Here is a 24060-nt window from a genome sequence, read left to right on the forward strand (position 1 = left end):
ATTTATGTTGCAAAGTGGTTTGCAGTCACTGCTGGCTGCTGTGTGTCCTTTTTAGGCTGTAAATCACTTAGGACCAGAGCAGCTTTTCCTCAATGAACTCTGAAGTGTTGTGCACAGTTGTAATGCCCAAGGAGGCCAAGGGCATCCTGGCCTGCATCAGGAAGAGTGTGGCCAGCAGGAGCAGGGAAGGCCTTGTGCGCTGTGCTCAGCACTGCTTAGGCCACACTTTGAATCCTGTGTCCAGTTCTGGGCTCCTCAGGTCAAGAAGGACATTGAGAGACTTGAAGGTGTGCAGAGAAGGGCAAGGAGGCTGGGGAGGGGTCTGGAGCACAGCCCTGTGAGGAGAGGCTGAGGGAGCTGGGGTTGCTTAGCCTGGAGAAGAGGAGGCTCAGGGGAGAAAGAATAGAGTAGAGTAGAGTAGAGTAGAGTAGAGTAGAGTAGAGTAGAGTAGAGTAGAGTAGAGTAGAATAGAATAGAATAGAATAGAACAGAATAGAATAGAATAGAACAGAATTAACCAGGTTGGAAAACGCCTCTGACATCATCAAGTCCAACCTATCACCCAGTGCCATCTGATCAACTATACTGTGGCACCAAGGGCCTCATCCAGGCTCTTCTTGAACACCTCCAGGGATGGTGACTCCACCACCTCCCTGGGCAGCACATTCCAATGGCCAATTACTCTTTCTGTGAAGAACTTCTTCCTAACATCCAACTTAAACTTCCCCAGGCACATAAGCAATAAGCTCTCCTGTGAGCCTCCTCTTCTCCAGGCTAAGCAACCCCAGCTCCCTCAGCCTCTCCTCACAGGGCTGTGCTCCAGACCCCTCTCCAGCTTTGTTGCCCTTCTCTGGACACCTTCCAGCAACTCAACATCTTTCTTACACTGAGACCCCATTGCTCTCAACAACTCCCTGAAGGGAGGTTGCAGCCAGGTGGGGGTTGGTCTCTTCTCCCAGGCACCCAGCAGCTGATCAAGAGGACACAGTCTCAAGGTATGCCAGGGGTGGTTTAGGCTGGAGGTGAGGAGAAAGTTCTCCACAGAAAGAGGAATTGGCCACTGGAATGTGCTGCCCAGGGAGATGGTGGAGTCCCCATCCCTGGAGGTGTTCAAGAGAGGCTTGGATGTGGCACTTGGAACCTTGGTTTTAGTTGTCAGGAGGGGTTAGGTATTAGGTACTAGGTTGGACTTGATCTCTGAGGTCTGGTTGATTCTATGAATTCCATACAGCCAAACCCTCCCCCTTTGTTTACCATAACTCTGTAAGAGTCATTGAAACCCCAAAGTCTTGGGTTGTTAGCTGCCTTGTGCTGTGGTGGCACGAGACAGGCAGCCATAATGTGGCTGTGTTTTAATGGACAGTGATGAACTGACTATTGTTTTAGAAAATCAAGAGGCTTTTTGTCAGTGCAATCTGCTCCAGCTTTTCTCCCCAAGGAGCACTTGATGAACTGAAGATCTGCCTTCAGATACCTCTGTAAAGAAAATCCATACTCTCTCTGATTTGTGCTGCTCTGCAAGGTTCAGGCTGCAAGTGAAAAAACTTGGCATGAAAACCTATTTGCTGTCTGTCTTGCACACTCTGATGGCTTGAAGATTTCAGCTTACCTGCAAAGTTATGGCCTAGGTTTAGTGATCCTTGAGGTCAGACACTCACAAAAGCTTGGTTCAGTGTGTCATGCTCATGGCATGCCACCCCCTGGGGCTATGATGTGACTAGTTCCCTTCTTGTGCACAGACTGGTGTCTCAGCCAAACAACATGGGCCTCTGAGATCAGTAGACTTAGGGCACAGGACAGTAAATATGAAATAAGTAGAGGAATCACAGAGTCACAGAATGATTGAGGGTGGAAGGGACCTCCAGAGATCAGCCAGCCCAACCCCCCTGCCAAAGGCAGGATCACCCAGGGAGACCCACACAGCAATGCATCCAGCTGGGGTTTCATAGAATCATAGAATCACCAAGGTTGGAAAAGACCTCAAAGATCATCAAGTCCAACCTGTCACCCAGCACCTCCTGACTAACTAAACCAGGGCTCCAAGTGCCACATCCAATCCCCTCTTGAACACCTCCAGGGATGGAGACTCCACCACCTCCCTGGGCAGCACATCCCAATGGCTAACAACTCTCTCTGGGAAGAACTTTCTCCTCACCTCGAGTCTGAACTTCCCCTGGTGCAGCTTCATACTGTGTCCTCTTGTTCTGCTGCTGGTTTCAGTGGTGCCCAGAAGTAGGACAAGGAACACTGGGGATAAGCTGGAACCCAGGAGATTCAACTTGAACATGAGGAGTTTGAAAGTCTCCACAGAATCCTAGGATCACAGGATGTCAGGGGTTGGAAGTGGCCTCTGGAGATCTTCCAGTCCAACCCCTCTGCCAGAGCAGGAGCAGAGAATCCAGCACAGGTCACACAGGAAACACATCCAGACAGGGCTGGGAAGGCTCCAGAGAAGGAGACTCCACAACCTCTCTGGGCAGCCTGCTCCAGGGCTCCAGCACCCCCACCGTAAAGCTTCTCCTCATGTTGAGGTGAAACCTTCTCTGTTCCAGTTTGTAGCCATTGTTTCCTTGTCTTATTACTGTTGCACTACCCAAAAGAGCTTGGCCCCCTCCATTTGACCCCCACCCCTCAGCTATTGATAGACATTGATCAGATCCCCTCTCAGCCTTCTCTTCTCCAGACTAAACAGCCCCAGGGCTCTCAGCCGCAGAAACTCCAACTTCCACACTGCCAGGAAGCTGTGTGGCCTCAGATAATGGCCTCAAAAATAGACACACAGCTAAGGTGAATAAAGGAGGTTCAAATAAAGGCAGACAGAGCTCACAGTTATTTCACTTGGCAATACCATGGCACCAAGCTCCCTATCCAGTCTCTTCCCGAACACCTCCAGGGATGGGGACTCCACCACCTCCCTGGGCAGCACATTCCAGTGGCCAATCTCTCTTGCTGGGAAGAACTTCTTCCTAACATCAGCCTAAACCTGCCCTGACACAGCTTGAGACTGTGTCCTCTAATGCATTTGATGTCTCAATAAAGCCTTAAATGGCCAAATTCTGCAACCCACACTTGCAAACAGTGATGCCTTGCTGTAAGAGAATGCCACCTGTCAAATAGGAGCTCTCAAAGGACCACACAAGATGGCAAATTCTACTGCCCGCTGCCCAGGGAGGTGGTGGAGTCACCATCACTGGAGGTGCTTAAGAAGAGACTGGATGAGGCCCTTGGTGCCGTGGTTTAGCTGATTAGATGTTGCTGGGTGATAGGTTGGACTTGATGATCTCAGAGGTGTGTTCCAACCTGGTTAATTCTCTTCTCTTCTCTTCTCTTCTCTTCTCTTCTCTTCTCTTCTCTTCTCTTCTCTTCTCTTCTCTTCTCTTCTCTTCTCTTCTCTTCTCTTCTCTTCTCTTCTCTTCTCTTCTCTTCTCTTCTCTTCTCTTCTCTTCTCTTCTCTTCTCTTCTCTTCTCTTCTCTCATTCTCTTCTCTTCTCTTCCCTTCCCTTCCCTTCCCTTCCCTTCCCTTCCCTTCCCTTCCCTTCCCTTCCCTTCCCTTCCCTTCCCTTCCCTTCCCTTCCCTTCCCTTCCCTTCCCTTCCCTTCCCTTCCCTTCCCTTCCCTTCCCTTCCCTTCCCTTCCCTTCCCTTCCCTTCCCTTCCCTTCCCTTCCCTTCCCTTCCCTTCCCTTCCCTTCCCTTCCCTTCCCTTCCCTTCCCTTCCCTCCTCTCCTCTCCTTGAGTCTCCTCTCCTCTCCTCTATTTGGACCCAGCTTTGTTCTTAAGCTTTGTGAAGGAAACTGCAGCACTCTAAAAATGACTTCATTATCCTTTTCTCCCCCCTGCAGATACAGCTCTAAAGGTACAGGCAGCCAAAGACAAAGCCAGCCAAGCCAACAGCACTGCACATGATGTCCTGGCCCAGATCAAAGACCTCAACCAGAATCTCCTGGTCCTGAGGAAAAACTACAGCAAGCTTGCAGATGATGTGGCAAAAACGAACGCTGTGGTGAAGGATCCCATGAAGAACAGTAAGACCTTGTCTGAGGTGTTTGGTGCTGGGGTGTTTCAGGTTGTGCTTTTCATGTCACAGCTCAAAAGGCAGCAGAGGCCCTCCAGGATTTCACTCACATAGCAGTGGTGTGCTGGGATAAAAGACATCTCTATCACTTCTGTTTGAAGGACTTTGTATAGGAATGGAATTTTAACTATCAAGGGCTGCTGCTGGTAGCTGGGGGGAGGGAAACAAAGCTCCTGGCAGCTGCATGAACAAGTAGTGGATGGATTTGTTCCACAGGCTGGTTTGGGAAGTATTTAGGAGGTGAGTAATCAAAGATGCTGACTGGCAATTCCCTCCTTGATTCAAGCAAAATTCCAGGTGTTAAGCTTGTCTTCAGGCACTCAGATAATCAGTGCTGGGAGAAACACCTCACTCCTCTCACTGATGGTGTGGTGCAACCAGAGCCTGGGCTGCAGCAAGAGAAGTGTGGCCAGCAGGGCCAGGGAGGGGATTCTGCCCCTCTGCTCCACTCTGCTCAGACCACAGCTGCAGCTCTGGGGCCAGTTCTGGAGCCTCTGTGCCAGGAAGGATCCGAAGGGGCTGGAAGGTGTCCAGAGCAGGGCCAGGAGGAGGAGCAGAGGGCTGGAGCTGCTCTGCTATGAAGACAGACTGAGAGAGTTGGGGTTGTGCAGGCTGGAGAGGAGAAGACCCTGGGGAGACCTTAGAGCAGTGTTTCAATATCTGAAGGGGACATACAGGAAAGCTGGGGAGGGACTGTTCAGAAGGGGCTGTGGGGATAGGAGAAGGGGCAATGGTTTGAAAGTGGAGCAGGGGAGATTTAGATTGCACATCAGGAGAGGTTCTGCAGAATGAGAGTGGTGAAATACTGGAACTGGCTGCCCAGAAATGTGGATCTCACAGCCACAGGCTAAAGAAGATACAGCTTCTATTGTGTTTCAGAAAGAGGGGGCTCTGGATTCCTCCTCCCTGGAGGTGTTCAAGGCCAGGCTGGATGAGGCCTGGAGCAAGCTGGGCTGGTGGGAAGTGTCCCTGCCTGTGGGAGGTGTCGCTGCCTGTGGCAGGGGCTTGGAACTGGGTGACCTTTATGGTGCCCTCCAAACCAAATCATTCTGTGGTGCTTTAGGTGCAAGATCTGAAAGATACTGGGATTTTTCTGCACTAATGCTGTCCATTCATTTGCTTTACCTTTCTGTTCAGCTCTTCACAGCACTCTCTGACATTGTATCTTCTGTTCTTTTCTCCTTCCTTCTCTCCCTACCGTGCCTGCAGAAATCCGTATGTACATTTCCTTTCTTGCTGCTCTGATCGTGCCTTTTGCAGCTGAAGTTGAGGCACTGCTCACCACCAAAGCTTCTGCATGGTGCTCTGCATCCCACAGGCACTGAGAGCATTCAAAAGCTGCTTTTTGAAAGCTCTGGGATAGAATGGCTTAGGGAACTGATTTCACTTGTGTCAAATGTCAAGAAGCATCCTGAAGATTTCATATCAGTCTCTGGGGACTATTCAAAGACTTTATGTGCAGACTTTCATCCTTTCTCTAAGCATCACTATTACTATTATTATTACTATGGAGTACCTTGAGTCCTGTGTCCAGTTCTGGGCTCCTCAGCTCAAGAAGGACATTGAGAGACTTGAAGGTGTCCAGAGAAGGGCAAGGAGGCTGGGGAGGGGTCTGGAGCACAGCCCTGTGAGGAGAGGCTGAGGGAGCTGGGGTTGCTTAGGCTGGAGAAGAGGAGGCTCAGGGGAGACCTCATTGCCCTCTACAGCTCCCTGAAAGGAGGTTGCAGTGAGGTGAGGGTTGGGTCTTGTCTGTAGTGAAAGGATGAGTGGAAATACAGCCAAATTGCACCAGGGGAGATTTAGGTTGGACATTAAGGGAGGTTGTAGCCAGGAGGGAGCTGGTCTCTTCTCCCAGACACCCAGCAGCAGAACAAGAAGACACAGTCTTAAGCTGTGCCAGGGAAGGTTTAGGCTGGAGGTGAGGAGAAAGTTCTTCCCAGCGAGAGGAATTATCCACTGGAGCCCTGGTGGTGGAGTCTCCATCCCTGGAGGTGTTCAACAGAGGATTGGATGTGGCACTTGGAGCCATGGTTTAGTAGTCAGGAGGTGTTAGGTGTTAGGTACTAGGTTGGACTTTAGTGATACTGATACTGATACTGATACTGACTTGATGATCTCTGAGGTCTTTTCCCACCTGGTTAATTCTATGATTCTGTGATTATTTAGTATTATGATTATCATCATCATTATCATAATCCTTATTATTATCATTATTATTCCCATTAGTATCATTATTATTATCATGGTGACACTGGTGAGGCCATGCCTTGAGTACTGGGTTCAGTTTTGGGTCCCCACTACAAGAGAGACACTAAGATTGCTGAAGAGCATCCAGACAACAGCAACCAAGCTGGTGAAGGACCTTGAACATGAGTCCTGTGAGGAACAGCTGAGGGAACTGGGGTTGTGTAGGCTGGAGAAGGGAAGGCTGAGGGAAGACCTCATTGCTCTCTGCAGCTCCCTGAAGGGAGGTTGGAGCCAGGTGGGCTTAGGCAACAAGTGACAGGATAAAGGGAAATGGCCTCAAGCAGTGCCAGGGGAGGTTCAGGTTGGAGATCAGGAGCAATCCCTTCCCAGCAAGGGCTCTCAGGCACTGTCCCAGGCTGCCCAGGGAGGTGCTGCAGTCCCCATCCCTGGAGGGGTTTCAGAGCTGCATGGCTGTTGTGCTGAGGGCTGTGGGGTAGTGGCAGTGGCTCAGCAGCAGGGCTGGGGCTGTGAGCTCTGGGGGAGAGGTTGGACTTGGTGGTCTCAGAGGTCTTTTCCAACCTTCTAGGATTCTATGATTGATTATTCCTGCTGTTACTAATATTTTAATTCACTACACATGCTTCTGAAAATGGCAGGGCTGTCCCTTTCAGTGTTCTCCACACAAACCCCCAGCCTCATGCTAACCAACCTCAGATCTGCTGCTGAGCTCTCCAAGGGGGGAGGAGGACATTGTTCACTGGTTGTGTGTTGAGAAGCAAAGAAATCATCTGAAGCTTAAAGGGAAAGAGAGGACAGAATACCCTTAGGAAATTATTAGGCTCAGCTCAAAAACAAGACAAAAAAATCCCCAAACAAATCTTGCAGTTTACAGTTGGTGGGTTTGAGTTTACTTTCACTGCACACACAGAATGTTCAGCCTGTGAGCAACATAGAGCCTGATTCTAGTTGTGGAGTGGGTCCAGAAGAGGCCACAAGGATGATCAGAGGGCTGCAGAACCTCCCCTATGGGGACAGGCTGAGAGAGCTGGGGCTGTTCAGCCTGGAGAAGAGAAGGCTCCAGGGAGACCTCAGAGCAGCCTTGCAGTACCTGAAGGGGTTCCAGGAGAGCTGGGGAGGGACTTCTGACAAGGGCTGGGAGTGCCAGGATGAGGAACAATGGCTTTGAGCTGGGAGAGGGGGGATTGAGACTGGAGATGAGGAAGAAATTGTTCCCAGTGAGGGTGGTGAGACACTGGCACAGGCTGCCCAGGGAGGCTGCGGCTGCCTCCTGCCTGGAGGTGTTGAAGGCCAGGCTGGATGTGGCTGTGAGCAAGCTGGGCTGGTGGGAGGTGTCCCAGCCCATGGCAGGGTGTAGGAACTAGATGATCATTAAAGTCCCTTCTAACCCAAACCACTCTGTGATTCTATGATCCCATGAAGCCACTAACAGACACTAACCAATGTTCATAGCTCTGTTTCTTCCCAGTGGGAGCTTAGAAAAGCAGACAGTGAATATGCCCTGCATAAGTGTGCTGTGCTGCAGGCAGTGATTGCCATTAGTGTCATCCTGGTACACAAATCAATCATCCTGATGGATAAACCCTGCCCTTAACACCTGCAATTGCTGCTCTCACCACTGCAACTTGATTCCCAATATTCTCCCACCAGCTCCCTCTGCTCAGCTGCCTTCCTGCTCTGTGTGTGCCTCCTAGCAGCAAACACAATCCCCTGAGCACTGCCTGTGCAGAACCACCCTGGTTTTAGTCTTGCCCATCGATGTCTAAACCTCTGCCTTGTTCTTTCCTGTGAAGTTGCTGAGGCAGATTCCAGCATCAAGAGCCTGGAGAAGGAAGCAGACCGGCTGCTGGAGAAGATCAAGCCCATCAAAGAGCTGCAGGATAACTTAGGCAAAAACATCTCTCAGATCAAAGAGCTGATCAGCCAGGCCCGGAAGCAAGCCAATTCGGTAAGCCCTCGCGCTCACCACCAGGGCTTTGCCCTCTGGAGGGCATTTCGTTTGCTGCTTCTCCATTCCTTCTCATAGAACCACAGAATCACAGAATCAACCAGGTTGGAAAAGACCTCAGAGATCATCAAGTCCAACCTGTCACCCAGCACCTCCTGACTAACTAAACCATGGCTCCGAGTGCCACATCCAATCCCCTCCTGAACACCTCCAGGGATGGGGACTCCACCACCTCCCTGGGCAGCACATTCCAATGACAAACGACTCACTCGGTGAAGAACTTTCTCCTCACCTCGAGTCTAAACCTCCCCTGGCACAGCTTGAGACTGTGTCCTCTTGTTCTGGTGCTGGTTGCCTGGGAGAAGAGACCAACCCCTTCCCGGCCACAACCACACCTCAAGTAATTGTAGAGGGCAATGAGGTCACCCCTGAGCCTCCTCTTCTCCAGGCTAAACAACCCCAGCTCCCTCAGCCTCTCCTCATAGGACTTGTGCTCAAGGCCTCTCCCCAGCCTCCTTGCCCTTCTCTGGACACCTTCAAGTCTCTCAATGTCCTTCCTAAACTGAGGAGCCCAGAACTGGACACAGGACTCAAGGTGTGGCCTAACCAAAGCAGAGTACAGGGGCACAAGGACTTCCCTGCTCCTGCTGGCCACACTCTTCCTGATGCAGGTCAGGATGCCCTTGGCCTTCTTGGCCCCCTGGGCACACTGCTGCCTCATATTCAGGTGGCTGTCAATCAGCACCCCCAGGTCCCTCTCTGTTTGGCAGCTCTCAGCTACTCTGACCCCAGCCTGTAGCTCTGCCTGGGGTTGTTGTGGCCAAAGTGCAGCACCTGGCACTTGGACTTGTTGAATGCCATCCTGTTGGATTCTGCCCATCTGCCCAGCCTGGCAAGGTCCCTCTGCAGAGCCTTTCTGCTCTCTAACTGACCAACATCTGCTCCTAACTTGGTGTCATCTGCAAATTTGCTGATGACTGACTCAATCCCCTCCTCCAGATCATCAGTGAAGATGTTAAAGAGCACAGGGCCCAGCACTGCTCCCTGGGGCACACCACTGGTGCCTGGCTGCCAGCTGGCTGTGGCACCATTCACCACCACTCTCTGGGCTCAGCCTCCAGCCACTTCCTAACCCAGCACAGAGTGTAGTGGTCCAAGCCACGAGCTGACAGCTTAGACAGCAGTTTGCTGTGGGGGGATGGTGTCAAAGGCCTTGCTGAAGTCCAGGTAGACCACATCCACAGCCTGCCCCAGTCCATACAGTTCCCTTCTGTTCTGCTTCCTCTGCATATCCAAGCAACCACCTGGGTCATGTCACACAGAAACAGTGAGGAAGGGGGAAAAAGTGTAACACTGTGGTAATGATGTGGAAGCATCTCAAGCTGTTACTGGAATGGTAAGTAGGAAACTGAATCCTTTCTCCTCTGCTGTGTTTGTTTTGCAGATCAAAGTGTCTGTGTCCTCTGGAGGCAATTGCATCCGCACCTACAGACCGGAGATAAAGAAGGGCACCTACAACACCATCCTGCTCAATGTGAAGACTCTGGCTGCTGACAATCTGCTTTTCTACCTTGGAAGTGCCAAGTTTGTAAGTCTGTCTCCTGCTTTTTGTGTCAGGCTTGCTCAATCATTGAATCAACCAGGTTGGAAAAGACCTCAGAGATAGCCAAGTCCAACCTATGACCTAATACCTAACCCCTCCTGACAACTAAACCATGGCTCCAAGTGCCACATCCAAGCCTTTCATGAGCACCTCCAAGGATGGGGACTCCACCACCTCCCTGGGCAGCACATTCCAGTGGCAAATTACTCTTGCTGGGAAGAACTTTCTTCGGGGAGGTGGTGGAGTCACCATCATTGGAGGTGTTCACGGGGAGACTTGATAGGGTGCTTGGTGCCATGGGTTAGCTGTTTGGGTGGTGTTGGATGATAGGTTGGATGTGATGATCATGAAGGTCTCTTCCAACATGGTCTATTCCATTCCATTCCATTCCATTCCATTCCATTCCATTCCATGCCATGCCATTCCATTCCATTCACCTCCAGCCTAAACCTCCCCTGGCACAGCTTGAGACTGTGTCCTCTTGTTCTGCTGCTGATTGCCTGCGAGAAGAGCCCAACCCCCACCTGGCTACAACCTCCCTGCAGGGAGTTGCAGAGAGCAAGAAGGTCTCCCCTGAGCCTCCTCTTCTCCAGGCTAAGCAACCCCAGCTCCCTCAGCCTCTCCTCACAGGGCTGTGCTCCAGACCCCTCCCCAGCCTCCTTGCCCTTCTCTGGACGTAGAATCAGATCACACTGCTGACAAACACAGATGGGAAAGGCATTTGAGTTTATTCTCCTACAGGCTTCAAAGCAGTAGTCAGGAGCCTAATGGAATCTAGATATTTGCTGGGTTTGGTATTACTGTAGGGACTTCTGAAATATGACCAGCAATTTATTGATTGATTGAATGATTAATTGATTGATATGTTGATTGATTGATTTTTAACTCAATGTGAAAACACAGAATGTTAGAGGTTGGAAGGGACCTCCAGAGATCATCCAGTCCAACCCCCTGCCAGAGCAGGCTCACCCAGGGCAGGGCACACAGAACACATCCAGATGGGGCTGGAAAGGCTCCAGAGCAGGAGACTCCACAACCTCTCTGGGCAGCCTGCTCCAGGGCTCTGTTACACTCACACCAGAGAAGCTTCTCCTCATGTTGAGGTGAAACCTTCTCTGTTCCAGCTTGTGTCCATTGCTCCTTGTCTTATTGCTGTGCACCACCCAGAAGAGCTTGGCCCCCTCCACTTGACCCCCACCCCTCAGCTATTGATAGACATTGATCAGATCCCTCTCAGCCTTCTCTTCTCCAGACTAAACAGCCCCAGGGCTCTCAGCCTCTCTTCACAGGGGAGATGCTCAAGTCCCCTAAGCATCCTGGTGGCTCTCCCTCAGTCTCTCTGCAGCAGGTCTCTGCCTCTCTGGAACTGGGGAGCCCAGAACTGGACACAGGATTGCAGCTGTGGTCTCAGCAGGGCAGAGCAGAGGGGGAGCAGAACCTCCCCAGCCCTGCTGGCCAGACTTTTCTTGCTGCCCCCCAGGATCCCATTGGCTCTCTTGGCCCCCAGGGCACATTGCTGTCCCTTGGGAGACTTCTACATGGATTCCATTAGAACTTCAAAATTCACAGTGCAACCAGAGTCATTCATGGGCTGGTGTGCATCTGTCAAAGCTCCTAGACTACAATGCCATGCATAATCATAACTAATGATTCCATTTCCCATGAGCCCCATAGCAGACAGCCTTCTAGAACAATCAATAATAATTCAGTCCATGGGCAAAGGATTCCATTTCTAGCATTTAGAACTATGTCTTTCATTTACTTAATACAAAACAAAGAGGCCAGGTGACAGCCTTTGTTAGCCTGGAATCCTGATACCTTTCTGCCATCCAATGGATGTTGTAGGAACAATGATACCCTGAGTTCAGTCTTTCCCTTGATGATGGCTACAGTCGTGGCATCACTATGTCTAGCAGCATGGTTGGCACTCACAGAAGTTTAGAACCATAAAATTGTCAGGGCTGGAAGGGAGCTCAAGGCTCAGCCAGTCCCAACCCCCTGCCATGGGCAGGGACACCTCACACCACAGCAGGTTGCTCACAGCCACATCCAGCCTGGCTGCAAACACCTCCAGGCAGGAGGCTTCCACCACCTCCCTGGGCAACCTGTGCCAGGCTCTCACCACCCTCCTGGGGAACAACTTCTTCCTCACAGCCAATCTCAATCTCCCCATTTCTAGTTCTGCTCCATCCCCCCCAGTCCTATCCCTCCCTGACACCCTCAAAAGTCCCTCCCCAGCTTTCTTGGAGCCCCCTGCAGATCCTGGAAGGCCACAATGAGGTCTCCTGGGAGCCTTCTCCTCTCCAGCCTGCACAACCCCAACTCCCTCAGTCTGTCCTCACAGCAGAGCAGCTCCAGCCCTCTGCTCCTCCTCGGGGCCCTTCTCTGGACACCTTCCAGCCCCTCCAGATCCTTCCTGGCACAGAGGCTCCAGAAGTGGCCCCAGAGCTCCAGCTGTGGTCTCAGCAGAGCAGAGCAGAGAGAGAGAATCCCCTCCCTCGCATCTCCTTCACGCTCAGTGTGAGCACTGGTGATGCTCCCTGGCCGTGTATGAGGGTGGTGATGCCTGAGGAGGTGATCAGAAATAGGAAGACTTCTGGCAGCTTCCTGCAGTGGATATGGCAGTGCTTCTCTCTCCCTGTTCCCCATGCAGACTGACTTCCTGGCCGTGGAGATGCGCAGAGGCAAGGTGAGCTTCCTGTGGGACGTGGGCTCCGGCGTCGGCCGCGTGGAGTACCCAGACCTGGCCATCGATGACGGCTTCTGGTACCGCATTGAGGCTTCCAGGCAAGTGCAGCTTTCACCTCCAAGACTGGCTTCCTGGAGGCAAAGTGACCACAGGGAGCTGGCTCTGCTCCTGTCCCACTCTCAGCTTGCACACCTCAGGTTACAGTATCACAGGACCACCCAGAATCACAGGACCACCCAGAATCACACAGTCACAGAATCAGCCAGGTTGAAAGAGACCTCCAAGGTCATTAAGTCCAACCAATCACCCAGCCCTAACTGCCCAACCAGACCATGGCACTAAGTGCCTCATCCAGGCTAAACACCTCCAGGGATATCGACCCCACCACCTCCCTGGGCAGCACATCCCAAGGCCAATATCTTTTGCTGGGAAGAACTTCTTTCTAAGGTGAAGCCTAAACCTCCCCTGGCACAGCTTGAGACTGTGTCCTCTTGTTCTGGTGCTTGGTGCCTTGGAGAAGAGACTACCTGGCTACAGTCTCCATTCAGGGAGTTGTAGAGAGCAAGGTCTCCCCTGAGCCTCCTCTTCTCCAGGCTAAGCAACCCCAGCTCCCTCAGCCTCTCCTCACAGGGCTGTGCTCCAGACCCCTCACCAATAGAGGTTGGAAGGGACCTCCAGAAACAGACTAGACTAGAACAGAATGGAATGGAATAGAATAGAATAGAATAGAATAGAATAGAATAGAATAGAATAGAATAGAATAGAATAGAATAGACCAGACCAGGTGGGAAAAGACCTCAGAGATCATCAAGTCCAACCTCTCACCCAGCACCATCTAATCAACTAAACCATGGCACCAAGGGCCTCATCCAGGGTCTTCTTAGAGTAAACCATACCTACCTTACCTTACAGTAAACCAGTCTCAAGATGCAGCAGGGGAGGTGAGAAAGTTCTTCCCAGAGAGAGTTGTTAGCCATTGGAATGTGCTGCCCAGGGAGGTGGTGGAGTCCCCATCCCTGGAGGTGTTCAAGAGGGGATTGGATGTGGCACTTGGTGCCATGGTTTAGTAGTCATGAGGTCTGTGGTGCCAGGTTGGACTTGATGATCTTTGAGGTCTCTTCCAACCTTGGTGACACTGTGAGACTGTGATACTAAACTTAATCATTGAGTGCAATCCCCCTGCCAAAGGAGGTTTGGGTGAAATGTTTGCTTTGTGTGAAATGCTTACCTTTCTTGCCTCCTTTTTTTGTGTGTGTTTGAAGGGGTTGTATAACTCTGAGAAATTCTGCTCTGCCTTCATGAAAGCTTTTCAGCCTGTGTCCAATGCTGCCAAAAGTGTATACACTAAATAGCTAAAGGGTGGGGCTTATGAGGGTGGGGCTGGGCTCTTTTCAGTGATCATAGGATGGTTTGGGTTGGAAAAGCCCTCACAGTACAGTAGAGGTTGGAAGGGACCTCCAGAGGTGATCCAGCCAAAGCAGGATCATCCAGTCCAACCATCAACCCAACCCCACCATGGCCACCAAACCCTGTCCCCAGGTGCCATGGCCACAGGTTTCTGGAACACCTCCAGGGATGGGGACTCCACCACCTCCCTGGGCAGCCTGTGTCAATCCCTGACCATTCTTGCAGCTCAGAAACTTACCCAGTGAGAAGCCAAGGGGCACAAACTATAACACAGAAGGTTTCACTTGACCTTAAGGAGAAACTTTGAGGGTGCAGCTGGAGGCCTGGACGAGGCTGCCCAGGCATGTTTTGGAGTCTCCTTCTCTAGAGGCTTTCAAAATGCACTGAACACATTCCTGTGCAGCCTGAGCTGGATGGAGCTGCTCTAGCAGGGGGTTGGACTCCCTGGTCTCCTGTCTGGACATTCCTGCATCATTAGAGTTAATTTTGCATGGGGTTAAACACAGAATAGATAATCTAGTCAAAAATGAGGGAAAGGAAACAAAGCACTCTGATCTGGGCTATGGGAGAAGAGGAGGCTCAGGGGAGACCTTCTTGCTCTCTCCAACTCCCTGAAGGGAGGCTGTAGCCAGGTGGGGGTTGGTCTCTTCTGCCAGGCACCCAGCAGCAGAACAAGAGGACACAGTCTCAAGCTGTGCCAGGGGAGGTTTAAGCTGGAGGTGAGGAGAAAGTTCTTCCCAGCAAGAGGAATTGGCCACTGGAATGTGCTGCCCAGGGAGGTGGTGGAGTCTCCATCACTGGAGGTGTTCAAGAAAGGCTTGGTTGTGGCACTTGGAGCCATGGTTTAGTAGTCAGGAGGTGTTAGGGATTAGATGATAGGTTGGACTTGATGTTGGACTGAGGTCTTTTTCCAACCTGGCTGATTCTATGACTCTATAAGAAAAAGATTCATCAGGATTGGTGAGGAGTCTGTTTCCATGAAGAAAAGAAAAAAGCAACAAAACAACTCCAACCCCCCTCCCCAAAAAAACCAACCAAGAACCAAACCAAACCAAGCATCTGATTTAGGGTAAAATGTAGAAGATAGTATTTAGTCTCTAGGAACTGGAATATGCTGCCCAGGGAGGTGGTGGAGTCCCTGTCCCTGGAGGTGTTCAAGAGGGGCTTGGATGTGGCACTTGGAGCCATGGTTTAGTTGTCAGGAGGTGTTAGGTATTAGGTGATAGGTTGGACTTGGTGATCTCTGAGGTCTTTTCCAACCTGCTTGGTTCTATGATTCTGTGGTCCTATGATAATCAAAGCCACAATGTCTCTATGAAAAGATGCCATCTAACCCAGACTTCTCCTGCCCTTGATTTACCTCCTGTCCTCTGCATGCTTCTATTTGATGGCTTCTTTTTTATCTCTAGGACTGGGAAAAATGGCACAATATCAGTGAGAGCTCTGGATGGTCCCAAAGCCAGCATTGTGCCAGCGACATTCAGTGCAGCCTCCCCACCTGGGTACACCATTCTGGATGTGGATGCTAATGCTGTGCTGTTTGTTGGTGGTTTGACTGGGAAGATAAAGGTAATTCCAAGAAAATCAGCAACCTTTCTGTCACCTTTTTCTCTGTTCTCCTTAGAACCTTCCAGGCTCTGCTATGCTCTCTTCCTCCCAGCTTTCTATCTAGAGGCAGCTAAATGAGTTTGCTTCCTTTGGTTAGCCCTAAACAAGAGCCCTTGAAATGTATTCCACCAGTTAATGAATCATCAGTGGCTGGAAGGGGCTCAGTACTGCAGAGTTCAGTGATCATTCAAGCCATGCATGGCCTCTCTGGCTTGCTGTACTCTCTCCCTTTGATCTGCTTTTTCAAAGCCAGCAAGAGAAGTGTGGCCAGCAGGGCCAGGGAGGGGATTCTGCCCCTCTGCTCCACTCTGCTGAGACCACAGCTGCAGCTCTGGGGCCAGTTCTGGAGCCTCTGTGCCAGGAAGGATCTGGAGGGGCTGGAAGGTGTCCAGAGAAGGGCCAGGAGGAGGAGCAGAGGGCTGGAACTGCTCTGCTGTGAGGACACACTGAGAGAGTTGGGGTTGAGCAGGCTGGAGAGGAGAAGGCTCCCAGGAGACCTCATTGTGGCCTTCCAGGCAACCTGTGCCAGTGTCTCACATCCTCACTGGAAACAATTTCTTCCTCATCTCCAGTCTCAGTCTCCCCTCTTCCAGCTCAAAGCCATTGTCTCTCATCCTGTCACTCCCAGCCCTTGTCACAAGTCCCACCCCAGCTCTCCTGGAGCCCCTTCAGGTACTGGTAGGCTGCTCTAAGGTCTCCCTGGAGCCTTCTCCAGACTGAACAGCCCCAACTCTCCCAGCCTGTCCCCACAATGGCTTCAAGCTAGAGCAGGGCAGATTGAGATTGGATGTGAGGAACAAGTTCTGTACCATGAGGGTGGTGGAACATGGAGCAGGTTGCCCATGGAGGTGGTTGAGGCTCCATCCATGGAGATATTCAAGGTGAGGCTGGACAGGGCTCTGTGCAACTTGATCTAGTTGGGGATGTCCCTGCTGACTGCAGGGGGCTTGGACTGGATGAGCTTTGGAGCTCCCTTCCAGCCTGGACCATCCTGTGATTCTATGACTTTAACTTTGGTATGGCTCCTGGGTGTGCAGTTCAGAGTTTTAAACAGATCTGCTGTGTTCAGACACAGCATAGGAACTATAAGACAAATTATTTGGGGGGAGGGGGGGAGGCCAAGTTCTTGCCATCATGTGTTCTAACATCCCAGCTGAGAAAACAAAGTCACATCACTGTGGCACTTTCCTAAAGCCATGGAGTTGTCTGGTCCTTCAAGGAAGCCACTGATGTTTAAAGCCTTTGTGTCATAGTATCATAGTGTCATAGTATCAGTCAGGGTTGGAAGGGACCACAGGGATCATCCAGTTCCAACCCCCCTGCCATGGGCAGGGACACCCCACACTAGATCAGCCTGGCCAGAGCCTCAGCCAGCCTGGCCTTAAACACCTCCAGGGACAGGGCCCCAACCACCTCCCTGCACAACCCATTCCAGGGCTTCACCACTCTCATGGGGAAGAACTTCCTCCTCCCCCTCCAGCCTCAATCTCCCCACCTCCAGCTTTATTCCATTCCCCTAGTCCTATCACTGCCTGAGATCCTGAGCAGTCCCTCCCCAGCCTTCCTGGAGCCCCCTTCAGATCCTGGAAGGCCACAATGAGGTCACCTCAGAGCCTTCTCTTCTGCAGACTGCACAGCCCCAACTCCTTCAGTCTGTCCTCACAGCAGAGCAGCTCCAGCCCTCTGCTCCTCCTCCTGGCCCTGCTCTGGACACCTTCCAGCCCCTCCAGATCCCTCTTGCAATAGGGGCTCCAGAACTGGAGGCAGGACTCCAGGTGTCAGACATCTGCTTCTCCTTGCTGTTGGGGTTTGGGGTGCCTCAGGTGTGTGCTGGGGTGTTTGTCCACCTGCCCTTTGTGCAGTGCATTCCAACATCAGGCTCATTTCCCCAGCCTGAAAAACACCTTGCACGTGATTTGAGGAGAGGACTCTGGTTCTCCCACACCATGAATTCCTCACAAGTGACATTAACTTCCTACTTGGTGCTAATTAAACCCTTCCCCAAATTACCTTGGGAGATATCACTCTCACATTAAGGCTCTGAGCCATGCTTTGCCTTCACTGTTAGCAAGTTGCACTCCTCCTGCCAGGCCTTAATATTTGTAATTGCTGTATGGAAAGCAGCAGGTGCTTGTCTAGCTCCTGCAGCTCAGGGTAAAGGTTTTTCAATCAGCCCATATTGATGAAGTGAAATTTAAATGAAATCAGGTATTTTTAGAAGGATAATTTGGAGCTGAGTGCTCTGTGTACTGTCAGATGGCTCTGTGTTGATCACACTGCCATGAGCACTGCCCCAAGTGCATAGAATCACAGAGCTGTCAGGGCTGGAAGGGACCTCAAGGCTCAGCCAGTTCCAACCCCCCTGCCATGGGCAGGGACACCTCACACCACAGCAGGTTGCTCACAGCCACATCCAGCCTGGCTGCAAACACCTCCAGGCAGGAGGCTTCCACCACCTCCCTGGGCAACCTGTGCCAGGCTCTCACCACCCTCATAGGGAACAACTTCTTCCTCACAGCCAATCTCAATCTCCCCATTTCTAGTTTTGCTCCATCCCCCCAGTCCTATCCCTCCCTGACACCCTCAAAAGTCCCTCCTCAGCTTTCTTGGAGCCCCCTGAAGATCCTGGAAGGCCACAATTAGGTCTCCTCAGAGCCTTCTCCTCTCCAGACTGCACAGCCCCAACTCCTTCAGTCTGTCCTCACAGCAGAGCAGCTCCAGCCCTCTGCTCATCCTCGTGGCCCTTCTCTGGACACCTTCCAGCACCTCCAGATCCCTCTTGCCATAGGAGCTCCAGAACTGGAGGCAGGACTCCAGGTGGGGTCTCCCCAGAGCTGAGCAGAGGGGGAGAATCACCTCCCTTGCCCTGCTGGCCACACTTCTCCTGCTGCAGCCCAGGCTCTGGTTGGCTTTCTGGGCTGCAAGTGCACACTGAGAGCTCCTGGTGAGCTTCTCCTCCCCCAGCACCCCCAAGTCTCTCTCCTCAGGGCTGCTTTCCAGCCAGACCCTGCCCAGCCTGCATTTGTGCCTGGGATTGCCTTAGACTCAGCTTGCCAGGGTGCTGGGCCAGCTCATTGCAACTCTACTGTGCCCAAGAGATGATCCTTGGGGTCCCTTCCAACCTGACACTCTGTGATTCTCTGTCTGTGGTTTCATACCAGAGATGCTCTCAGGCAGGGCAGATCCCTGCAGACTGAACTCTAATGATGTTTGTGTTTTCTGTTGCAGAAGTCAGATGCTGTAAGAGTCACCACCTTCACTGGCTGCATGGGGGAAACCTTCCTAGACAGCAAGCCCATAGGGCTGTGGAACTTCAGGGATATTGAAGGGGACTGCAAAGGCTGTGCTGTCAGGTAGGTAGAGCACTGCCTGCTTCTCATGCTCCATGGGGAACCTGTCTGCAGTGGCACTGCATCCTGTGGCAGGCAGCAGGGATTTCCACAGCAGCCATCAAGTTCCAGTAGACACTTCTAGCCTGTAGGCACCCAGGCTTGGGGGTGTCAGGTGGTGACAAACTCCCCAGTAGCCAGCAGTGGTCACTGGCAGCCCAGAGCCAGCTGAGTGCTGAGCTGCAGCCAGAGCAGGGAGAGCAGCAGCACAGGGAGGGGATTCTGCCCCTCTGCTCTGCTCTGCTCAGATCCAACCTGCAGCACTGCCTCCAGTGCTGGTGCCCTCAAGAGAAGAAGAACCTGGAACTGCTGGAGAGGGTCCAAAAGAGGACACAAAGATGATCAGAAGGCTGGAGAACCTCCCCTGTGGGGACAGGCTGGGAGAGTTGGGGCTGTTCAGCCTGGAGAAGAGAAGGCTCCAGGGTGACCTCAGAGCATCCTTCCAGTGCCTGAAGGGACTCCAGGAGAGCTGGGGAGGGACTTTTGACAAGGGCTGGGAGTGACAGGATGAGAGATAATGGCTTTGAGCTGGGAGAGGAGAGAGTGGGACTGCAGATGAGGAAGAAATTCTCAGTAGTGAGGCTAGAGACCCTGGCACAGGTTGCACAGAGAAGCTGTGGCTGCCTCCTCCCTGGAGGTGTTCAAGGCCAGGCTGGATGAGGCCTTGAGCAAGCTGGGCTGGTGGGAAGTGTCCCTGCCCAGAGCAGGGGGTTGGAACTGGATGATCTTGAAGGTCCCTTCCAAACCAAACCATTCTTCAGGAAAAACTTCATTTGAATCTTTCTAGATACCTCCTTGTCCTTAGACAGCTCTGATTTTCACTCCAGGTCAAGAGAGGTTCTTCTGCCCCTCTCCTCTGCCCTGCTGAGGCCACATCTGGAGTATTGTGTCCAGTTCTGGGGCCCTCAGGTCAAGAAGGACCTCAAGGAATTGCTTGAGAGAGTCCATCCCAGAGGCACAGAACTGCTGCAGGCAGTGGAACATCTCCTGTGAGGCCAGGCTGAGGGACCTGGGGCTTGGAGCTTGGAGCGGAGGAGCCTGAGGGCTGCCCTCACTGCTGGGGATAAAGATGTGCAGGGCTGGAGCCAGGCTCTGCTCAGGGATGGCCAAGGACAGCACAAGGGGCACTGGGGGCAAGCTGGAGCAGAGGAGGTACCACAGGAACAGAAGGGAACACTTTGTGACTGTGAGGCTGCTGGAGCCTGGAGCAGGCTGCCCAGAGAGGTTGTGGAGTCTCCAGCTCTGGAAACTTTCCAACCCCACCTGGATGTGTTCTGTGTGCCCTGCCCTGGGTGACCCTGCTGTGGCAGGGGGCTTGGACTCAATTATCTCTAGAGAACCCTTCCAACCCTTACTATTTTATGGTCCTGTGCTTCTGTGAGCCCATTCCTCTTCCACCCTCCCCCCAGGCTGGTGTGGAGCTGGCCTCACAGCTTCACTTGTCAGAACCAAGGTTTGATCCGAAATCAAACCAGTTCAGGGAACCTCCTGAGGGGTGTGTTGTGCCCTCCCTGGTTCTTGTTCTTCTAAGCTGAGACATCAAAGTGAAGTTTTTGGAACTGTCCCCTTTCAGCCCCCAGGTGGCAGACGGGGAGGGCACCGTGCAGTTCGATGGGGACAGCTACGCCATGGTGAGCCGCCCGGTCCGCTGGAACCCCAACGTTTCCACCCTCATGTTCAAGTTCAGGACCTTCGCGTCCAACGCCCTCCTGATGTACCTTGCTACTGATGACCTGGTAAGAACAGGAGGCTACTCATCACCCTCTTTGCAAGTCTCAGGCCACCTTTGGAATGGAATGGAATGGAATGGAATGGAATGGAATGGAATGGAATGGAATGGAATGGGATGGGATGGAATGGAATGGAATGGGATGGGATGGGATGGGATGGAATGGAATGGAATGGGATGGAATGGAATGGAATGGAATGGAATGGGATGGGATGGAATGGAATGGAATGGAATAGGATGGGATGGAATAGAGTAGAATAGAATAGAATAGAATAGAATAGAATAGAATAGAATAGAATAGAATAGAATAGAATAGGATACAGTAGGATAGAATAGTATAGGGTAGAATAGAGTAGGATAGGATAGGATAGAATACAATAGAGTAGAGTAGAGTAGAGTAGCATACAATAGTATAGGGTAGAATAGAGTAGGATGGGATAGGATAGGATAGGATAGGATAGAATTAGGATAGAATAGAATAGAATAGGGATAGGATAGGATAGGGTAGAATAGAATAGAATAGAATAGAATAGAATAGAATAGAATAGAATAGAATAGAATAGAATAGAATAGAATAGAATAGAATAGAATAGAATAGAATAGAATAGAATAGAATAGAATAGAATTAACCAGGTTAGAGATCATCAAGTCCAACCTATCACCCAGCACCATCTAATCAACTAAACCATGGCACCAAGAGCCTTACCCAGTCTCTGCTGCTCAGCAACACTGAGCAAAAAGGAGATGTGAGGGTGGGGATTGTCTCTCACTACTCTCCTCTGCTGAGACCACAGCTGGAGCTCTGGGGCCAGTTCTGGAGCCTCTGTGCCAGGAAGGATCTGGAGGGGCTGGAAGGTGTCCAGAGCAGGGCCAGGAGGAGGAGCAGAGGGCTGGAGCTGCTCTGCTGTGAGGACAGACTGAGGGAGTTGGGGTTGTGCAGGCTGGAGAAGAGAAGGCTCCCAGGAGACCTAATTGTAGCCTTGCAGGATCTGCAAGGGGCTGCAAGAAAGCTGGGGAGGGACTTTGGAGGGTGTCAGGGAGGGATAGGACTGGGGGGGATGGAGCAAAACTAGAAATGGGGAGATTGAGATTGGCTGTGAGGAAGAAGTTGTTCCCCAGGAGGGTGGTGAGAGCCTGGCACAGGTTGCCCAGGGAGGTGGTGGAAGCCTCCTGCCTGGAGGTGTTTGCAGCCAGGCTGGATGTGGCTGTGAGCAACCTGCTGTGGTGTGAGGTGTCCCTGCCCATGGCAGGGGGTTGGGACTGGCTGAGCCTTGAGCTCCCTTCCAACCCTGACAGTTCTGTGGTTCTAGGATGCTCCTCCTTACTGTCTGCAGTCAAAGCCATCATTTTATTATGATAATGAAGTGCTCAATTTTTTCTAATTAACTTTTGTAATTGAATTTGGGAAGCCTCATTAATGTAATTATTTGAGCTGATGGGGTGTAATTATTGTGTATCATTATGTGGCTTTCTAGGCAGAATTGCTTACTTGAACTGCTGAAAGAGCCTGGGAGCTGGAAGGCAACTGTGCCCTCATACAGTTTGTCACTTCATATATAATCTCTCCATGCAGAAAACTTTCAGGCTGCTCTTTCCAGTGGTTATCATCATTAGCAATAAGCATCAGGAACACTGAGTCTGTTGAATTCAGCCTTTTTTTCCCCCATTGACATACATTTATGCTCATGGACTTAGCTTTATTGGAGTCATGGTGGGCAAGAAGTTCTCCATGGGACAGCAATGTGCCCTTGTGGCCAAGAAGATCTCCTGGCGTGCATTGAGAATAGTGTGGCCAGTAGGTCAAGGGAGGTTCTCCTCCCTCTCTACTCTGCCCTACTAAGAGCACATCTGGGATGCTGTATCCAGTTCTGGACTCCCCAGTTCAAGGGGACAGGAATAGGCCCTGCACAACCCATTCCAGGGCTGCACCACTCTCATGGGGAAGAACTTCCTCCTCCCCTCCAGCCTCAATCTCCCCACCTCCAGCTTCATTCCATTCCCCCTAGTCCTATCACTCCCTGAGATCCTGAGCAGTCCCTCCCCAGCCTTCCTGGAGCCCCCTTCAGATCCTGGAAGGCCACAATGAGGTCACCTCAGAGCCTTCTCTTCTCCAGACTGAACAGCCCCAACTCCTTCAGTCTGTCCTCACAGCAGAGCAGCTCCAGCCCTCTGCTCATCCTCCTGGCCCTGCTCTGGACACCTTCCAGCACCTCCAGATCCCTCTTGCAATAGGGGCTCCAGAACTGGAGGCAGGGGAGCTGAGCAGAGGGGGAGAATCACCTCCCTTGCCCTGCTGGCCACACTTCTCCTGCTGCAGCCCAGGAGCTGATTGGCTTTCTGGGCTGCAAGTGCACACTGAGAGCTCCTGGTGAGCTTCTCCTCCCCCAGCACCCCCAAGGCTCTCTCCTCAGGGCTGCTTTCCAGCCACTCCCTGCCCAGCCTGCATTTGTGCCTGGGGTTGCCTCCACCCAGCTGCAGGACCCTGCCCTTGCTCTTGTTGAACCTCATGAGTTTGGCTTGTGCCCACCTCTGCAGCCTGTCCAGCTCCCTCTGGATGGATCCCTTCCCTCCAGCTGTCTGCTGCAGCACACAGCTTGGTGTCATCAGCAACCCTGCTGAGGGTGCACTCAGTGCCACTGTCCATGGCACCCACAAAGATGCTGAACAAGCCTGGTCCCAGGACTGATCCCTGAGGGACTCTGCTTGTCCCTGGCCTCCACTGGGCCATGGAGCCATGGACAGCCACTCTTTGGGGGCAGCCATCAAGCCAGTTCCTTATCCATCTAGTGGTCACCTATGAAACCCATGGAGGTTGAAAAAAAGTTGTCTGTTGTCACCCAGGACTGAAAAGAATCATGTTTGTGTGCTGTCATATGCCTCTCTCCCAAGTGAACACCAACACTGACTTGTGCCTCTGGTCACTTTTCCTTCCCAGAAGGACTTCATGAGCGTCGAGCTCAGTGATGGGCGCATAAAGGTCAGCTACGATCTGGGGTCCGGCACAGCTTCTGTTGTCAGCAGCCACAACCATAATGATGGCAGATGGAAAGCTTTCACCCTCTCAAGAATTCAGAAGCAAGGTGAGCTCCTGTGGTGTCAGCACCCTTTCTTTCTCAGTTACCCAGGCAGTACAGCTAACCATGTTATCATGGGGAGGCTGTGGTGCTGGAATTACACTATAACTAAGGTTCGAAGAGACCTCGAGGATCATCGAGTCCAACCTATCAACACAGACCCCATGACTAGACCATGGCACCAAGTGCCACATCCAATCCCCTCTTGAACACCTCCAGGGATGGGGACTCCACCACCTCCATGGGCAGCACATTCCAATGACGAATGACTCGCTCTGTGAAGAACTTTCTTCTCACCTCCAGCCTAAACCTCCCCTGGCACAGCTTGAGACTGTG

At 51.9% G+C, this 24060-nt stretch overlaps 1 protein-coding gene across 1 annotated transcript in view; it reads left to right on the forward strand.

The window, feature by feature from the left end:
• The window catches only part of LAMA2 (laminin subunit alpha 2), a 252291-nt gene that overhangs the window by 173771 nt on the left and 54460 nt on the right, over positions 1–24060 (forward strand). Inside the window, 8 exon segments of the mRNA XM_068167889.1 lie at positions 3840–4022; positions 8071–8225; positions 9670–9813; positions 12482–12615; positions 15334–15493; positions 18761–18885; positions 20495–20657; positions 23586–23730. Of these exon segments, the coding sequence (XP_068023990.1) occupies positions 3840–4022; positions 8071–8225; positions 9670–9813; positions 12482–12615; positions 15334–15493; positions 18761–18885; positions 20495–20657; positions 23586–23730 (1209 nt within the window).

The sequence above is a fragment of the Melanerpes formicivorus genome, unplaced genomic scaffold (assembly GCF_026170545.1).
Source record: "Melanerpes formicivorus ecotype bairdi unplaced genomic scaffold, bMelFor1.0.p_v2 SCAF_124, whole genome shotgun sequence".
Classification (NCBI taxonomy): domain Eukaryota; kingdom Metazoa; phylum Chordata; class Aves; order Piciformes; family Picidae; genus Melanerpes; species Melanerpes formicivorus.